General features: G+C 36.3%; 1 protein-coding gene across 1 annotated transcript in view; it reads left to right on the forward strand.

Annotated features, from left to right (window-relative positions):
- The first annotated feature begins 11,658 nt into the window (after positions 1 to 11,658).
- Positions 11,659 to 17,070, forward strand: part of PPFIBP2 (PPFIA binding protein 2) — a 74,053-nt gene continuing 68,641 nt past the window's right edge. The window contains exon 1 of the mRNA XM_054171977.1: positions 11,659 to 11,748. Within this exon, the coding sequence (XP_054027952.1) occupies positions 11,682 to 11,748 (67 nt within the window). The 5' untranslated portion in view covers positions 11,659 to 11,681. The remainder of the gene's footprint in view (positions 11,749 to 17,070) is intronic.

Below are 17,070 nucleotides of genomic sequence, written 5' to 3' on the forward strand. Positions count from 1 at the left end.
TGTGCATGCTCTAAGGTAGCATAACATGACTTAATATGGTAGAGTGTGCTTGAATGTAGGATGGAAAGAGAATATATAGAAAAATGTAAAGGAGACCTTAAGAATCACCTTCTTTGAATGCTTTAATGGAGTCATCATAAAAGCAGAGGGAGAAATATGCTGTGAGTGCAAAACATGAAAAAATGTAATGAGATTGACCCACCTTTTTTTTCCCCCCCCTGTGTGCAGGCCTGCTTCTAGCCCTCTTGTTACCTAACTTGTTTCCTGTTTGCTTCTTTACAGTCTTGCTTCAAAACAAAGTCTGACAAACACCTATGAAGCACTTATGCCTAGATGCTACTTTCACTCTTACTAGAGTATTCAGAGACAGATCAGAAACTTGGTTCACTTTCCCCACAGCTAGGGATTTGTTTGAGCCTCTCAGCTCAAACAAATCAGGGCCTTGACCTGGTAAGATTAGCAAAGGAATCTGCTCATACATAAAACGCAGAGCTTCAGTGGGCCTTGCTAGTTAGCAAAAAAATCCACCTTTCCTTCTGTCCCCCCAAAAAAGAGATGAACAGGAATAGGATGAAAACCTCTTCTTGCTTTAGGTGTCCGCAGTATGATTTGGAGAATTTAGAGTTTATCCAACCAGAGAAATGCTGCATAGTGAAATGCATTTTGTGCTAATGATCATTCAGTGTAGATGCAAATGTAGTGCTGTTCAAGTACTATATCAAACAAGGCTTTTCTGCATTTTCCAAAAATAACTGTAACAGTGTAGAACTAGTAATGCAACAGAAGATAACATTGTTTAGGGCAGTAGATAACAACCTTCAGAAGTCACTTTTCTGTTTTTGAAGCTGAACCATTTAAAATCTCTGGATATATGCTTGTCACCTCATCCTCGGAGTTTGGTGAATTTGACTTTTTAAGGTATAATCTTGAAATTCTCATAAGCTACTGAGTAAAGTTTAACTAGCAATGGCTAAATGCTCTTGAAGGGATGCTTGATTACCAGAGTTCAGTACATATATATGATTTCCCACCCCCCCACCCCCCCCCCAATATCATGACCACTCAAAATCTGGAAGCTGTTTAAGTTCTCTGAATTTTTCCATTTGCTTTTGTATTTTCTGTGCTATGAACTCACCTGTTACTTTGAAAAGCTACAGAAACAGACACTCCCACCTTTGAGCAATCTGTTCTTTAACTTTGTCTAAGCACCAGCTCTGAGGTGATAACATCTCTTTCATGAGCTGTAACAGCTTCAATTTCTCCTGCCACCCTTTTACGGTGTCTCATAGTTCTTCTCTTAATACATGCACATAAAGCAACAAAATAAAAGTCCAATTTTTGTAGCTAGCTATATGCATCTGCCTATAAGTTTCAGCACAAGGTTTTAATTTCAGGTCTCTTTTGTATTTTGTAACATTACAGTTGCCTCTTTTGTTTCCCTGGATCTTCGTGTGTTTATTTGCTCTAAAACCATTGCCCAATAGCATTTTGCTCTTACTTGGCAATTCATTGATGCAGAGAACAAAGAAGTTAAATTGCAAAGATAATTTATTTCTGAAAGAAATGTAGAAAGTAAATCCTTTTGACACTGTTGTCAGTCTAGGTCAATTTGTTGAATTTGTACTGTGCATCTGCCAAGTTACAATGTAGTGGTGTAAAGGACTATAAATGTGACCTGGATTTTAAACCTCTAATTTGATAACCTGTAAAGCAAGATTGTTATGGACATTACCAGGATTTCTGGAAGACCTCTAACCCAAAGCTGCTGAGAGGAATGAACTGTATATTTTCATACTGATCAAAGAGGAAGATTTGATATTTTCACATGCATGAAGCAGGACATTATTTCTCTGCCAGATGATCAACAAAATAATGGGAGGCCATTAGTATTTTTCTGAACTCTGTGTATGTGATATAGATAATGTGGATACTTTATATCCACATAAAAATATGTTCATGTGTTCAGTTGCATTTTCCAGGTAAAATCTGAAGTGACTGAAGATAAAAGTTGAGAATTAAATACAGGGGGAAACACATCACTTAGTGGTTTAGAGAGGGGGAAAAGATAAGAAACCTGACGATGACAAGATAGTATGTGGCAGATAACATGCCTGGAATGGTAAATGACGTGTCTGGCTTCCAAAACATTGCAATGACACAGCATGAACAGCTGATTGTATGAGGGGTCTTTTGCATATTAACCAAGGACATGATGATGGTTTCCTGAACCGGATGTGAATTTGGAGAAAACAGAGCAAGAGGCCTGATTATTCTTCAGCAAAATCTTTAATTAGGCTGGAGGTGTAAAATAAGACTGAGTGCTCAAAGACAAGCTGGTTGGAGGAAAAAAGCAGACCCAAAGCTTGATTCTGTTTTGAGTGTTGCTTATCAAATGCTCACTGCAAGTCTCATTTTCATTAAAGCAATGATGTGGCCTATATGAATATTCATAGAGAATGATTCACTTCTGGGCTATGTCTTCATATTCTCTAAGATCAACAGATTGTACAGCAGATAAAGTAATTACTAAAGATAAATGTAAATTGCTGAATTGTAATCTGGGTTTCAAGCACTGACAGTATAGAAGCTGCTGTATTGCTTTATACTCTTCTGAAAACAAGTCTGGTTCGTCTGCACGTTCAGAGGTGACTTAGTTGGGGGATGCCTTCTTGTTTCTGTCTGTGCTGCTCATACAAAGAAGTAATTTTGTTTCCAATTTGCACTATTTTAAGATCAAAGTTTGTTTCTGAAGTCTTAGTTTGACAAGGGAAAATATTTGCCAAGTGCCTCTTGGATGTAGCAAGTCATATTTTGTTCCACAATAATACAGCGCAGATGGTAGCATCTGCTTTAATAATGTGTAATCAGAACATCTTACTCTAATGACATTGCAGTAAGATTTATGAATGTGTTTCTGTGATGATGAGAAATTAATGCATGTAATTCAATCATCTCCTAAACAGAAGTATTTTGATGTTTCACTCAGGACCAAAAAAAAAAAAAAGTTCTCTAGCAAAGACCTTGGGAAGGTAAATGCAATATTTTAAATAGATAGGAAACCAGTGCAGAGGACCCTGGGAATCAAAGTTGTTTGCATTCCATGTGGCTGGTATTTGCTGTGTGCAGTACCACGCAGAGATGTACTAAGATCTTCTTGCATAAAACTTCTCCAGCTTTTACTTAAAATGTTCTATCATTGTGTAGTTCATAATGAAATTTTTGTTGTCATCATTGTTCTGTATGTTCAGTGCTTTGGTGGTGTCCCAGGCCATGTTAACCTATATATTCATAAAAACAAGCTCTTAGGAATTGAAGTAGATGATTCAAAGAGGTGCCTTCCAACCTCAACTGTTCTGAGACTCAATTATTCTGTAGTAACATTCTTGTATGCTTCTTGAAACTCTTCTCACTAGGTTTAAGTACAGATCCTAACAATGCAGTAAGCATAAACTCTTATCTGAATTTAGTATTAATTCCATTCCTGCCCCCCACCAAGGTCCTATGCCCAGCTTAAGGTATGAATTTGTGCTTTGCTTTATGTATGAAATCACATAAGTATGGGTGGTCTTCCAGTGGCATTACCATCACTCCTTAAACAGTTACATTGGCAGATTTATAGCCGCCCAGAAGAAATGGCCAAATTAGTCACTGGATTTTGAGATGTGCTCAGGACATACATCAACAACTTCAGAAGTCTTTTGTAAGACTATTAAAAGTTTGCACCTAATGTTCAAAACAGGATGTACAGTTTCTGCTCTATCACCATAACCAGAACAAGACACAGTAACAGAGTACATCATCTGAAAGAGAGAAGCTGAGCATTTCAATGGGTTTTCAGTGTGATGATTTGGATCCTAGGTAAACATGCTCTTCTGTGAGCAAATACAGCTTCTTCATATAATAGGTCTTTGAGGAAGATCTATATATCAAGTCATATATTGATTATGGGCTGCTTTGTGTTCCCTCTGAAGTCTTAATCTGTCTCTGGTCATCTTGGTATTTGTTTTCCTTATAGGATTCAATAGAAAAACAACTATAAAGGATGTCACATTTTTCTTGCCACCTTTTAATAATGTTTCATCAGCTGGCAGGTATTGCAAGTTTCTCTCACCCATCTGAATCTTAAAAATATTAAATGTTGCTTTTGGATGTCAAATTACTGTTGTGTCTGTCATGCAACATTGTCTCTCTGTATAATGCTTTTTCTCATAATTAGAAAATTATGTTAATCCATTAAGTAAGAAAAGTAAATATGGGAGAATATATTACTGTCTGATTTAGAAAATAGCTGTGGCACAACGTTTTGATACATCCTCTTCCTTATTTGTCCAGTTCTGCAAGAAGTATGATGTTCTATATTCTGAATAACAGGAGTAAAATCAATGAAATGTGTCATTTTAGATCAGGGTTTAACTTGCCATGGAGAATTTTTGCCTTTTGGTTACTCCTGTTCTTGAGGCAGAAAAAGAGAGAATTTTAGGACAGCTTTTTCCAAAGGTATTTTTATTAATCTTCAGGAAGCAATCAGTGTAAGAATGTTTTGTTTATAAGCAGCTGTTAAAATTCCTGTTTTCATTAATGTGGTGAGTAGTGTGGGATAGGATGCTTTCCACAGTGATCCAATTGTTTTTCTTCGTTTTAATCCAAGCAGATTCAGTTTTGTTGAATTTGCTGTTTCTAGCAGAAGTATATTATTTTCTCTTCCTTTCTTTCCTGCAGACACTCGTAAAAATTGCTACTGAAGCTTAAATCTGTACAGAAGTACTCAATACTGTCAGTTCCTCTTAGTGTGGATTCAGCATGTTTGTGTTCACAGATGCAGTGTGGGTCATATTAAACCAGCCTAGTGATGTTCCAGTTATTTATAAATTGCTGCATAAAATATTTCAGAGGGAAAAATACTAATATGAAACTAAACTTCACAAAGTCAAAAAAGCTGTCTTTTTAATATTAGTTTTTAGCCTTATGTCTTAAACTGAGTTGAGTTAGGCAAAAGTCTTCATATCACACTAATAAAGTTGAGGTAAATTCAGGATGCTTTTTAACCTGAGTAATTCAAGAGTAGTTAATTATGTAATGAGAAATAATCATAAGAAATATATTTCTTATTTGTGTCTGTGTAGTCTAACCCAGACCTCAACTTTTTACCTTAGAAATGTTGTGGATAAAAATTGTCTTTTGATCTCAAATAATCCCTTTTCTAGTTTGTATCACTGTGTCCTCTGGTGCCAGTTCCTCTACAAAGCCTCACCTACTGTCTCTCAATTTTAAGGAATTCTTAGTATCCTCCACTCTTCTGATCCTCCAAAATGAATTATTTCTGTCAAGATTCATTGCTTTTACTCTGCATGGATACACTCACCTATTCATAGCATTTCTTATGTGGCATTTTTCTGAAGATCAGAAATATGGTGCAACTTGAATGTGCCAAGTAACTTTTGTCATCTCATCTCAACAACAGTACAATAAAAGAAGAAAAAGTATGTGGAGAAGCAGCAAATGTGCAGAAAAGTATGGATTTGGGTTGCTCTGGGGACAGTCTTGCAGGGTAATGACTCTGTAAGCAGGGATGTTGTAGGGGGAAAAAGAATAGATCTCAAAAGAGACTGTAAGATAGTGGCATTAAAAAGGTGAGCAGTGATTGACCACTGTTGTTCATTGAAACATCATACAAAATGATCATACAAATTGAAATCAGATAAATGTATGGCGGGTAGATCCTTCAACATCTGTGAAAGATGATGGCTCTTATCCAGTCTGTTTCATAAAGTCTCGTGCTAGCTGATTATTCAGGAAGATGGAGCAGGAGGCTGATCACTATGGACCTGTGTCACACTGAACATTATTAGAAACAGAGCACTGGACCAGAGAGACTTTTAGTTGGGATGAGCAGGACTATTCTTACAGTGTCATAAGTGTTCCAAAAATACATAGCTGCTTTCAGCCTCAGAGTCGGATAGATGCGATGGATGCTTGTTTTGATTACAGTACAGGCAATAAGAAATAGAAGGTGAGGCATGAGGACCAAAGACTGTATGACTTCTGAAAAGTAAGCCAATTAACTCTGGAGTGTTTGCTCTTTGTTGGCAAAGCAGCTGATTTTTACAGAGATGCTCTGTAAAAGTCGAGGAACTGAAGAAATTGGGCCTGCATACATTTCTTTGAAATATCAGCTCTTTTGGCCCTGTGTTAGCACTTGCCTACTTCAATGACTTAGCTCTATTTACAGACTAATATTTCAAATGATACCTGCATAAGTTAATGCAAAATCTCTGTTTCCACAGAGCCCATTTACACATCTGTAGCCCTCATGGGATGTATACACATATACTGAATAGATTAACAAAGTAAGTTAGTAGTGCTTCCTCTGCTGAGTTGGTTCGCTAGCAGCTTACTGGGCAAAAAGAATTATGTCCAACTACCTAACTTACTAAATGCAGAAAGGCAAACAAAAATCAAACACTAGGATTTTCTGTAAGTAACTGGCCCTGGTCAAGTAGGTTGTCATGGCCAGGTTGAGAAGCCTTGGTTTCAGAGATTTCAAATAGCCTGAGAACTATTTATGAACTGTAAGAAATGTTAATTCTTATCTTCAGATTCTAAAGAATTTTTTTTACCACCAGTATAGTTTGCCTAAATTTTTAGGATTTTTACAGAAGACAGCTTTGAATACTCATGTTAAATATGTATACCCTGTCTTCAATTTCTGTCAAGATTTTGCCCTCTGTTTTATTCTAACACAAAGAGTTCATTCATGCATGACTATTGTGTTTATTTTTGTAACCATTTCTCACCTTTTACTTTACTAGAGCGTGAATCTACTTTAACAGGATCATTCATTATATTATTATCTTAAGATTTTCAACTCCTGAGTGTTTTGTTACTTGGTTTGTTGGTTTTTTTAAGAGGGGGAGAATGCCTTCCCCCCCCTCCCTTTTTTTGTTTCCTTAATTTTTACCAAATAGAAATGGAAACTAGTTGGATGACAAAGGAGATAAAATAATTTGTGTATTTTTTCACTTAATTCAATAGTAAATAATGCATTTTTATTTTTAGGATTCACAAAGTTGGGATCCACATTTCTGTTTATACCCTGGTAACAGAAAACGATAACAATTTAATTTTAATTTATTAAATTTTATTTATTTTTAAATTTCTTAATATTTTATGGATAACATTTAAAAAAAACATTGAAGGAATGAAGGGATTTCAGCTGCTCTCATAGCAATTCTATCAACAGCAGAAGTGACCTCTCTTTACACATGCCATTCTGCCAGCATCAGGTTTTACATGTAAGGATGAGACTCTGTACAAACATGAGTCAGGAAATTCAGTTATGGTACCAATAGCAACTGTAACCTAATATCCACAAGTACTGTGGAGGAGTTACTATGAGGTGATTTGTGTCTTAAAGCATCATAAAGTATCAGTCAGATCATTTAGCATATTTTTAAGGGTGCTTTCTTTTTTCCTTCCCCCTCACTTCTCCTGAAATTGAAATTCAGACTCATGCTAGCAAACTTAATGAGTTTATTTTTGAAAACAGATGTTTGGCTTTGACTTTGCTACTTCATAATGCAGTATATTTAACTACATTCTGTTCCTTTCATATTTTAAATCATATTATTTAGTATGATATGTTTAAAAGCAGCCTAGTACTTAACTGCTTCTCACTCTTTTATCAGTGGTATACAAACCAGTGCCAGGGTGACAGCCCTCTGCCTGCATAAGCTATTGTAAATTATTTTGTTAATAAGCTTAGTTAACTCATTTTCATCATGGAGATAGTGTACTTGTACTGTGCTTCACCTAAGGGTGTCCCTTCTTATAAGGACTCCCAGCAGTATGTTGTCTACAGACTTTATCTGTTCTTCTGCTATCTACCTGAAATAGTTCAGTATCAGGTCTTCATTCTACTTTGGCTAATGTATATTTCTCTCTGGGGCTTCCTCCTCCCCCTCAGTGTAGACCTTTTATACTTTCTGTCAGAAAATATTATTATTATTTTAATTCTCATTCTAGTTATCCTTGAAAAAATGCTATAGTTTTACTTTTATTTAGTATGTAAAAGTTAATCAGTGAAGGTAGGGTTCTGTTTGCCCCTCTGCCTATTCTTGTGAAGCATATGAAGGGGAAATAGAGTAAGTTGTGTATGTACTAACAAATACATTAAATTTAAGCTATAATCAGATGAATGGGATTTCAAGCTGGGTAGTCCTGGAGGATGGTGTATAAGTAGTGATCCTTAGGTGGTCATTTCAGTGATCATCAGAAATTCTTTTGTTCCCAGCAGCTGTGGATTGTTATTTAGAACTGAGGATTCACCTAATTAGAGAGTCATGTTAGGTTCCTAAAGGCCAAATCTGCACTTGTAAGGTGGGAAATGACTGGTGGAAATGGTGCACATTAGTTTGTTCCAGTTCAGGAGTCATCTTGCAACTGAGAAAAGTGTGGAGGACTTCTGAAGCTTACCCAAGCCGCTTGGTATTTCATTACACCATTAAGTATAAAGCAGTGTAATATAGGACTTTGACTCTTTAATCAGTTTACAAATATGTATTCTTCTCAGAAGAAAATATGACAGTAGGTATTTAGAAGGCACAGCTAATAATTCTAAGAAGGAATTTGTAGGACACTCAAACTATGTGTATTAAGGCAAGATCTGAATTCTTGTCAAAAATCAGATCTTTCTGCATAACTGTTGGCAACCTCATTATTAAAAGCAACCTTGAAAATACATCTGACTTATGAGTTGCCTAAATGTTCATGTTCATATCTCTGGACAGCTGCTGCTTTAAGGCAGCCATGAAAGGTTCAAATTTAATTAAGGCTCTTCATAATTCTGAAGACCATCTTGCTCATAATGAATATGTCTGTTAAATGTTATGTTCTTCTTGGACACAGTAAGCTATACTTTTACAAACAGAGAGTAGATTAAGAAATTTGCAAGGGATATTGGCTCTAAGCACAATAATTCTACCAGAGATTTTTTCATCTTGTTTGAAATGCAAATCTCAGATTGGGTATCTCAGAGGGTAAAGCTAGCTGAGCAAAATATATTTAGGGCATTCAAACCAGTTTGCTCCATCTGCACTTCCTGGAAGATCTTGTTACTTAGGTAATTATAACAAACAGGATTGCAATATTATTTTTTTTCCCCTTGTGGGCTGGGCTTTAAATTAGTATGAGTATATGCCTTAGAAGGGCTGATAATAATTTAGACCTGTATCGGCTTAACAGTAAAACTTTGGCTATTAATAGTGAGTAATTTTTGCAGATCAGGAGAAAAATTCGTTTCTTCTTAGGGACCAGAAAAGGTGAGTAAAATTAATTCTTGCATTTTCTTGGTGTATAAATTAATAAATCCTGAAAGTTAGAATTTGCTGAGATGAAACCTTGCAATATCATGTTAAGAGTTTTTGTTCCATCCTTACCAGAGCTTTAAAAAAAAAGATGTATTTTTTCAAAATAATTGCATATTTTTATGTAGTGGGTAAGTCATGGTGTTCTGAATCTGTTGATGTTGACCAGGAAGGAAAATGCTGATAGGAATTGCAATTAAAATGCCAGCAAAGAGATGGATCCTATATGAGGATGCCTTGGGATTGATCTAGCTGTCTTGTTACCTAATTTTTGAAAATTATTTGTTTAAATTCCCAATTGCAGCTGTTTCTGTAGAACTAGACCACAAATGGTAACTGAAAGCATATGAGATCAAACGAGCTGTTTTCATAGTATTGCTCAGAACAGTCAAATTATAAGAAGGGAGTGTCTGGGAAAGTAAGACTTGCCTGAAGCACAAGCAACAGGTCTGTCTAGAAAAAGATGTCAAGCAAGTAATATCACATTATCGCTCCAGAGCAAAGAACGTTGCTTTTACAAAGAAATTATTGTTTGATCAGCAGGTTTGACTCTAGCTTAATGCAGTTAAACTGTAAATACGGTGTGGGTATAGTTGAAAAAATAGGCAGTGTGGGAGCTGGGAGATACAGTGCTTAGGTCTGGTGGTATTTTCCAGTATAACTTTATGGTTTGTGCCAAGGAGTTGATTAAAGGTTTTCTGTAAGTATAAATTCAAGTATGTGATACAATATATCGGCATTTTCTGGTTGGGTGTGTTGGTGTGTTGTTTTTTTTCACTGCAGATGGTGAAATACTGATGGTAGTCCTGCATCTTGTTAATAACAACTGTGTATAGCTCCAGTATGTGAAGTAGCTAACAGCACAAATAAGAGTGCAATCTAGCAATAGAAACTCTGTACTATTTTAGGTATTTTTCACATTTATAATCCTTTCTAACTTTGTGCCAGTTACTGTCCTGATTTACCAACACAGCTGGTGGCCATGGATTTCTGGAGAAGGGCTGGTCACAGTGGCCAGTGTTTTAATTGTCACAAAAATATTTTCATCTATGTGAATTGCCCTTAGAGACGACTATAGTATTTATTTAAATTAAAAATAATTGCATTCTTTGCATTAGTAATGGCATAAATACAGATTAGGGACATTTCAGTGGCATTGGAATAATCAGCAACATACGATGGCCAATACACATGCTTAGAAACTGCAGCCTGTGATAGATATCTCTAGCTGCTGACAGACCACTGTCTTTTGTGCTGCTTAGAAAGCTGCCCAAATTGAACAGTTTTGAACCACAGATTTAAAAACTTGCTATATCAGAAGACTGAATATCAAAAGACCTCTCGAGGGGGGAAAAAAAATCAAGACTCTATGACCCTTTAAAGGCTTTGATAGTATTTTGAGTTAAGAGCACTACAAGAGTTATGCATATGTATGATCCCTGTTCGTTGCTGTGTGGGCACTAGTTTCATGCTTCAGTGATGAAGCGATGTCCAAAAGGGTCTTAGTGCAGAGAGAATTTTCTTGCAGGCAGTGAAATGGGCAACATAAATTCTTTTCCCCTTTGAAATGTCATCTGTTGACAATAGTGGCTGCTACTTGACTAAGAGTCCAGCAACACCAACTCACAAGCAGTGACTAATTTTGGAACATGTTGTTTGTAGTCCTTAATGTCAGAGGGTAACATGAATGTCTTTACTCCTCCTTTAAAGAGTTAGCGGTAACTTCACATTTAGTTTATTAGAATGGAAAGACCTGTATTTTTAATGTCACAAAAGAAATAGCAGAAAGACTGAATGGGGGTATAGAAAGGAGGAGTACAAATTATTTCGCTGTCATTACTCTTAAGGCAACAATCAAAAAGAGCTCCTGCAGAGTTCTGCTTGTAGGTTAAGCATGATTTTTACCATGTGTTCATTCTTTCATTGAACTCTACTTAATCCTCTTTTCCCCCACACTGCAAAAGTTTGAAATCCACTGGGAAAACCATTGTAAAGGATGAGGGATGGGGAACCTCAAACTTCCAGTATTTGCAACTGCTGATTTTGTTTCCAGCTGTATTTCCTTGTTTTGAAAACTGAGAATGATCGTTGATGGATGGAAACCTCAGAAATCCCCAGACCTCTATCTAGAATAGGAACAATCTAGATAGTTTTCCAATTGTTAGGCTGTATTTTTGCTAGTGTGGATTTTTCTTTGTGTGGCTTAAATTATGATGCAACAGTGACACATTTTTCTGTCAGAGCTGGTTTAGTGTAAAACACATGGTTTCCTTTGTGTTTTTTTTCAGCAGAGAGATTAAAGGCCTGAAGAAATCACAGATGATGGCTTCTGACGCTAGTCATATGCTGGAAGCAGCTTTGGAGCAGATGGATGACATCATTGCAGGTATAACAATGCTTTATTTTAGAGCAAACGAAGTTGTATTTTTCCCTCCTGCGATTTTGATGTTTCTTTGTTTGGGGTTTTCTCTAAACTTTTTCATTATTATTCTCAATTTGCCAAGATCTTTGAAACAGATTTCTATGATTCAACAGTTATGTCAAGAAAATCTAAAGTAAAATAAAGGAAGAAACCCCTCAATTCCATCTCAGGCCTGTGAATATTGAACTAAAAGGGATTTACTTTGCTCTAATGCTGTGTGGTAACTTCAGAGCATCCTAATTCATGTGGTAACTTTCATATTGTAAGTGCTTATTTCAGTGTGCCTTTGAAAAAAGTTTTCATCCAAAACTTCCAGTTTACTGGTTAGTATGCATCTGTATTTTACACACACACGTAGACATAAACGTGTGTGTATAAAATATGCATTATTTTCTTTCTTTATGACATCTATATTTATAATAGCAGGCCCTGCAGGAAATTAGTAGCTAAGCTGAGTTAGAATGCATATCTTTTTGTTGACGTTTATATCCAGGAATGAAGCTATACATTTCTTTTTTCACAGCTATCCACTAGAAAAGCATATGATGCAAGGCAGAATTTGCTGTCTTTTAGTGTTCTCGTGGTAAGGCAATTAAAAAGTTTCTCAACATTGCAACATCCAAGAAGAGAAGTTGATTTCTGTGGTTAGGACTCAGTAGCCTTGGGGGTTTGTGCTCACACGCTGTTTGATATGAGCTCCTAAAAGAATTATTTGGGCAGGGCTATAAACTCACTTGTGATGTTTTCTGAACCTTTATAATTTAAATAGTGACACCCATGCTGTGCTAAATTTTCTTTTCTTTCTTCTCTTGTAGTAAACATTCATATCCAGAGAGTAATGCAGTGTCAATAGAGCTTCAAATTCCAGCATCAGGCTGTGATTAATTAGGAATTCATTATCCAGGATTTCTAGTTAAAATAATTTCTAGATTATTTATTTTTTTTCATCCACATATAAGTCTCCATTCTAAATGTGCAAGCTTTAACAGACTGCTAAGATAGGCAGAAGTGTAAATGTCAGTATTTGATAGACATAACTCTACAAATCATAGAATCTAGACCTCAGAGATGATAAAGTTCAACCTATTACCTAATACCTAACACCTCATGACTAACTAAACCATGGCTTCACATGCCACGTCCAATCCTTTTTTGAATACCTCCAGCTGGCAGTGGCACTGTTCACCACCACTCTCTGGGTTCAGCCCTCCCACCAATTCCTAACCCAGAACACAGTTCTCCTGTCCAAGCCACAGGCTGACAGCTTGGCCAGGAGTTTTGTTATGGGGGACGGTGTCAAAGGCCTTGCTGAAGTCCAGGTAGACTACATCCACAGCCTTCCCCACATCCACCAGGTGGTAACCTGATCATAGAAGGAGATAGGTTGGTGAGGCAGGACCTGCCCTTCCTAAATCCATGTGGACTGGGCCTGATCCCTTGGCCATGCTGCAGGTGTGCTGTGATTGCCCCCAAGATTATCTGCTCCATAATCTTGCCTGGCACTGAGGTCAGGCTGACAGGCCTGGAATTTGCAGGGTCCTCCATCTGGCCCTTCTTGTGGATGGGCATCACATCCCAGTCATCTGGGACTTATTTGGTGAGCCAGGACTGGTGGTAAATAGTGGAGAGTGGCTTGGTGAGCGAATCTGTTCTATTGAACCAATAGAATTTAATTAGGATTTTGGTGTTTCACCTCTTAAAAAATACAATGAAGCATTTGGCTTCCCTCAGATATGTAAAGAGAGAACAAGAAAAGTAGGTCTTAAACCATAAATTTTAAGTTAGGGAGATAAACTAATTTCTTCACCATTGCAAACCTTCGTTTAGGATTCTGGACAGCTCTATAAAACTGAGGTAATGTAGAAACCCATATCCCTTTAATTATGCGGTGGAACCTATGTTCATAAATCACCTGCATACATCTGGAAATGAAACATTTCACTTCTGTGATGATTTATACATAGCTCAGCAGAGACTGGTTGTATTGTGGGTGCACGGATGATTCCAACCTTCAGAAAAATCAAGAGAAAGAAAAAAGGGCATATTCTATATACACAAATTTTCAGATTAGATATTTTCTTCCAGGAGTTGTCAGAGCTTTGTGGTCTGTTTTATTTGAAGGAAAGAGTTAGAAAACTTGTCATGGTTTCGAGGGGTTTCAGGTTCATCATTCCGTAGAATTGAATCTTTTCAATCTTTTCTGTTAATAGGTTATGCTCCCAATATATCTCAAATTGTCCAGTATCTCCTCCTCTGAGCAGTAAAAGACAATGTATTCAACTAATTATTTTCTGTAGTTAAGATGTCTTATGCTTGAGTGAAGTCTGTTCTGGTTGTTCTCCTCTAGCCAATGTTCTGTGTGTTCTAGAACAGATTCTCAAATATTTTGGTGTGATTGAAGGACCAAATATACCTGCTGGAGCCTATACTTGGATACAGTTGTTATCCCAATTTGTTGAGGAACATAGTAATTATTCAAGTTTAAGTCCCTGTAATTGAATACAGTAAGCTTCTGTATGCAATTTGGGCATAGAGTGGAAAACAGGAATGCACTCCTCTCCTGTAGGGTGAGAAAACTAATAAGACAGGAAACACCTTCAGAAGAACTGCTGGTCTGTTGTGGAACAAACCAAGACCGAAAGTCTTATAACTGAAGGTTTTCTATACCATATGATGTAAATAGTGGACAGATCATCTGTATAAATTTAGCTGCTCTCAGAGTAGATGGAAACAGCAAAAACTGGTCAGCCTGTATGCTATTTCAATTCACTGTATCCAGATTCTATGGAAATTTCTAAGTAGCACTAGATTCAAAGATTAAGACTAAACTTCATAACTGATGGAAACTTATATAGCTGATGAAAGAGGTGTTTCCTCTAGAATGAGGCCTGAGTGGGTTCTAGCAGAACTATGCTCTTCTCTTGAACTCTCTCAGTTTATTGAGGAGACTGTTAGCTGTATTTATTAATAAAATACTAGATTGTGGTCTTGTTCTTTAAGGTAAGAACTGGGCGTGCAAATACATGTTACAAATATTTACAGATTTGTGGTCCTACTTTTAGCCTTCTAACTCTAGAAGTCATACACGTCCCTTGCTCCAAATGTTAAAGCTCATACATGATTCTGAATAATCCAAATAAAAAGGTTTCACTGTAGACTCTGCGTCTCAGTGCAATACGAAATATTGTGAGTGTTTGGAGTGCATGAAAGTAGAATTGGGAAGCAAGATTAAGAAATTGAATTTCACTGGGCTTGATCAAATTTGACAGATAAGTCAGTGTTCCCAAGTCCTCTATGCTTCAGTACATCTGTACTGATAACCCACCCTCATAGCTATATAAATTAGGCATGCTAAATGATTAGCCTTATTTGACTAAAATAGCAAAAAAGGCTAATGTGATTGTCAAGCAACATGACTTACCCATTAGCTTGAATGACTTGCACTCCAAACAGAGGCTTTCTCTGAAGAAAGCACCCTTACGTCCATTCTCTCCATGCATTCTTTGAGGAGCATGACTTCGGCATTGCTTTTCTGTGCAATATGACCAAGTCATTACTTTCCCTTTTATTTAGCCTATGTTCATTTATTATAGAGTACAGATTGATTATTTTTTATTTGCAATATATATCCTAATGAATTAGAACAATTTTATTTTTTCTTTATATCACACTGCATCTGTCAGTAATTTGGAAATCTGTTTAGTTTTGTGAACAATAATTGTAAGAGGTAAAAATCCTGTCACAATATTAGTCTGCTGCAGCTCCAGAGTCTCATTAAATTCACAAAGTAATCAGAGTAATTAGTGACTTTCCTTTTAACAAGAGCTTCTGCACTTAGTGTGTACTGAAACGTAACAAGAAAGTTAAATGTGTTTATCACATGGGTGTGTACTGATATTTCAGTATTAATACTGGAAGACTTAAAAGTATAAATTATTTAAAAGTTTGTCCAAGAAGTTGGCCATGTTTAAATTATCTGGAGGTGGCAAAATGCTTGTCTTGTGTTGTTTTGTCTGTGTGCTACAAACCCAGCCTCTACCCATACCTTTGCTGAAAAAGGGCCCTTTATAGGAACTTATGCTTGAGATGAACAAGAATTTATTTCCTTATGGGATTTATTTGCCAGTATTTGAAGGACCTGTTTGTGTGTGGGTTTGGGTTTTTTTTTGAGGGTTGTATGTGTTGTGTTTTGTTTTTGTTTTGTGGTGTTGGGTGGGTTTTTTCTCGGTTGTGTGGTGTTGGTGGGGGGGTTTGGTGTTGTGGGTTTTTTGTTGTTTGTTTTAGTGTTCTGCTCCATCTTAATGAATTTCAGGGTTTCTGGAATAAGGTTTTCTCTGAATTCCTATGTAAAGAATAGGAATTAAAAATATTTCCTAATGACCTCATCCTTTAGCCATGGTCATATGAAGTCGTATACCTCATCACAGGATTTACTCTGAATGGTAAGGACTAGGCCCATGGCATTTTAAGTGAGGAAGGTAGGCAGCTTCTTTCTGCTTCATAAGAGATTGAAATTGTGCAGACCATAGAGAAAGCACTTAATCCTATTTTTTTGTAGTGTGTGTTGTGGGGGTGGGTTTTATTTTATTTGAAATATACACTGAGTGACATGCAGCTGAAGGGCAGTACAAGCTTTTTGTGATTGTGCATAATGATTAAAGAACAACTTTTTCTTCTTTTCAATTTATGAACAACTTCAGATTTTTATCAATTACTTCCTATTCAAGGTATACAATATTTTCAAATCCAAATTTAGTTTCTATTGTAAAATTGTATGGCTTTTTATAGAATGAATATGAAGGTCTTTGTAGAATTTCACTTTCAGATCTCTGAGATGGACTGTCATTGAAGTAATGAGAGAAACAAGATTACTTAAATAATGAGGAACTTCATTTGTTATAGATCAGAATAACTGAACAGGAACAGCTGGAATGGTTTTCTTGTATTTTCTAAAATTGTGATTGTGTTAATAGGCTGTGCTTCAGTTATGAGTAGTGTATTTTTATTTTCTTTTTCAATCACTAATTTGGGCTTTTTTTCTCCTGAACAAAGGAAATAATTAATGCATAGAAGTAACAAAATAAACAAGTGCTGTAGATATATTAAGGTGAGCACTTGCAAAATTGTACTACACAAGATACTGTAGTGGCTTCTTTGAATCATTAACTAGAGCATATTTGTGCATAGACCTTATAGCAACAGAGATATGAATAAGGAAATTAAATAATGAACTATACAAAATCAATTCTTTGAAAGAGGAATGCATAAATTGCTGTCATAACAGTT

The sequence above is a fragment of the Dryobates pubescens genome, chromosome 22 (genome assembly GCF_014839835.1).
Source record: "Dryobates pubescens isolate bDryPub1 chromosome 22, bDryPub1.pri, whole genome shotgun sequence".
In the NCBI taxonomy this organism is placed as follows: Eukaryota; Metazoa; Chordata; class Aves; order Piciformes; family Picidae; genus Dryobates; species Dryobates pubescens.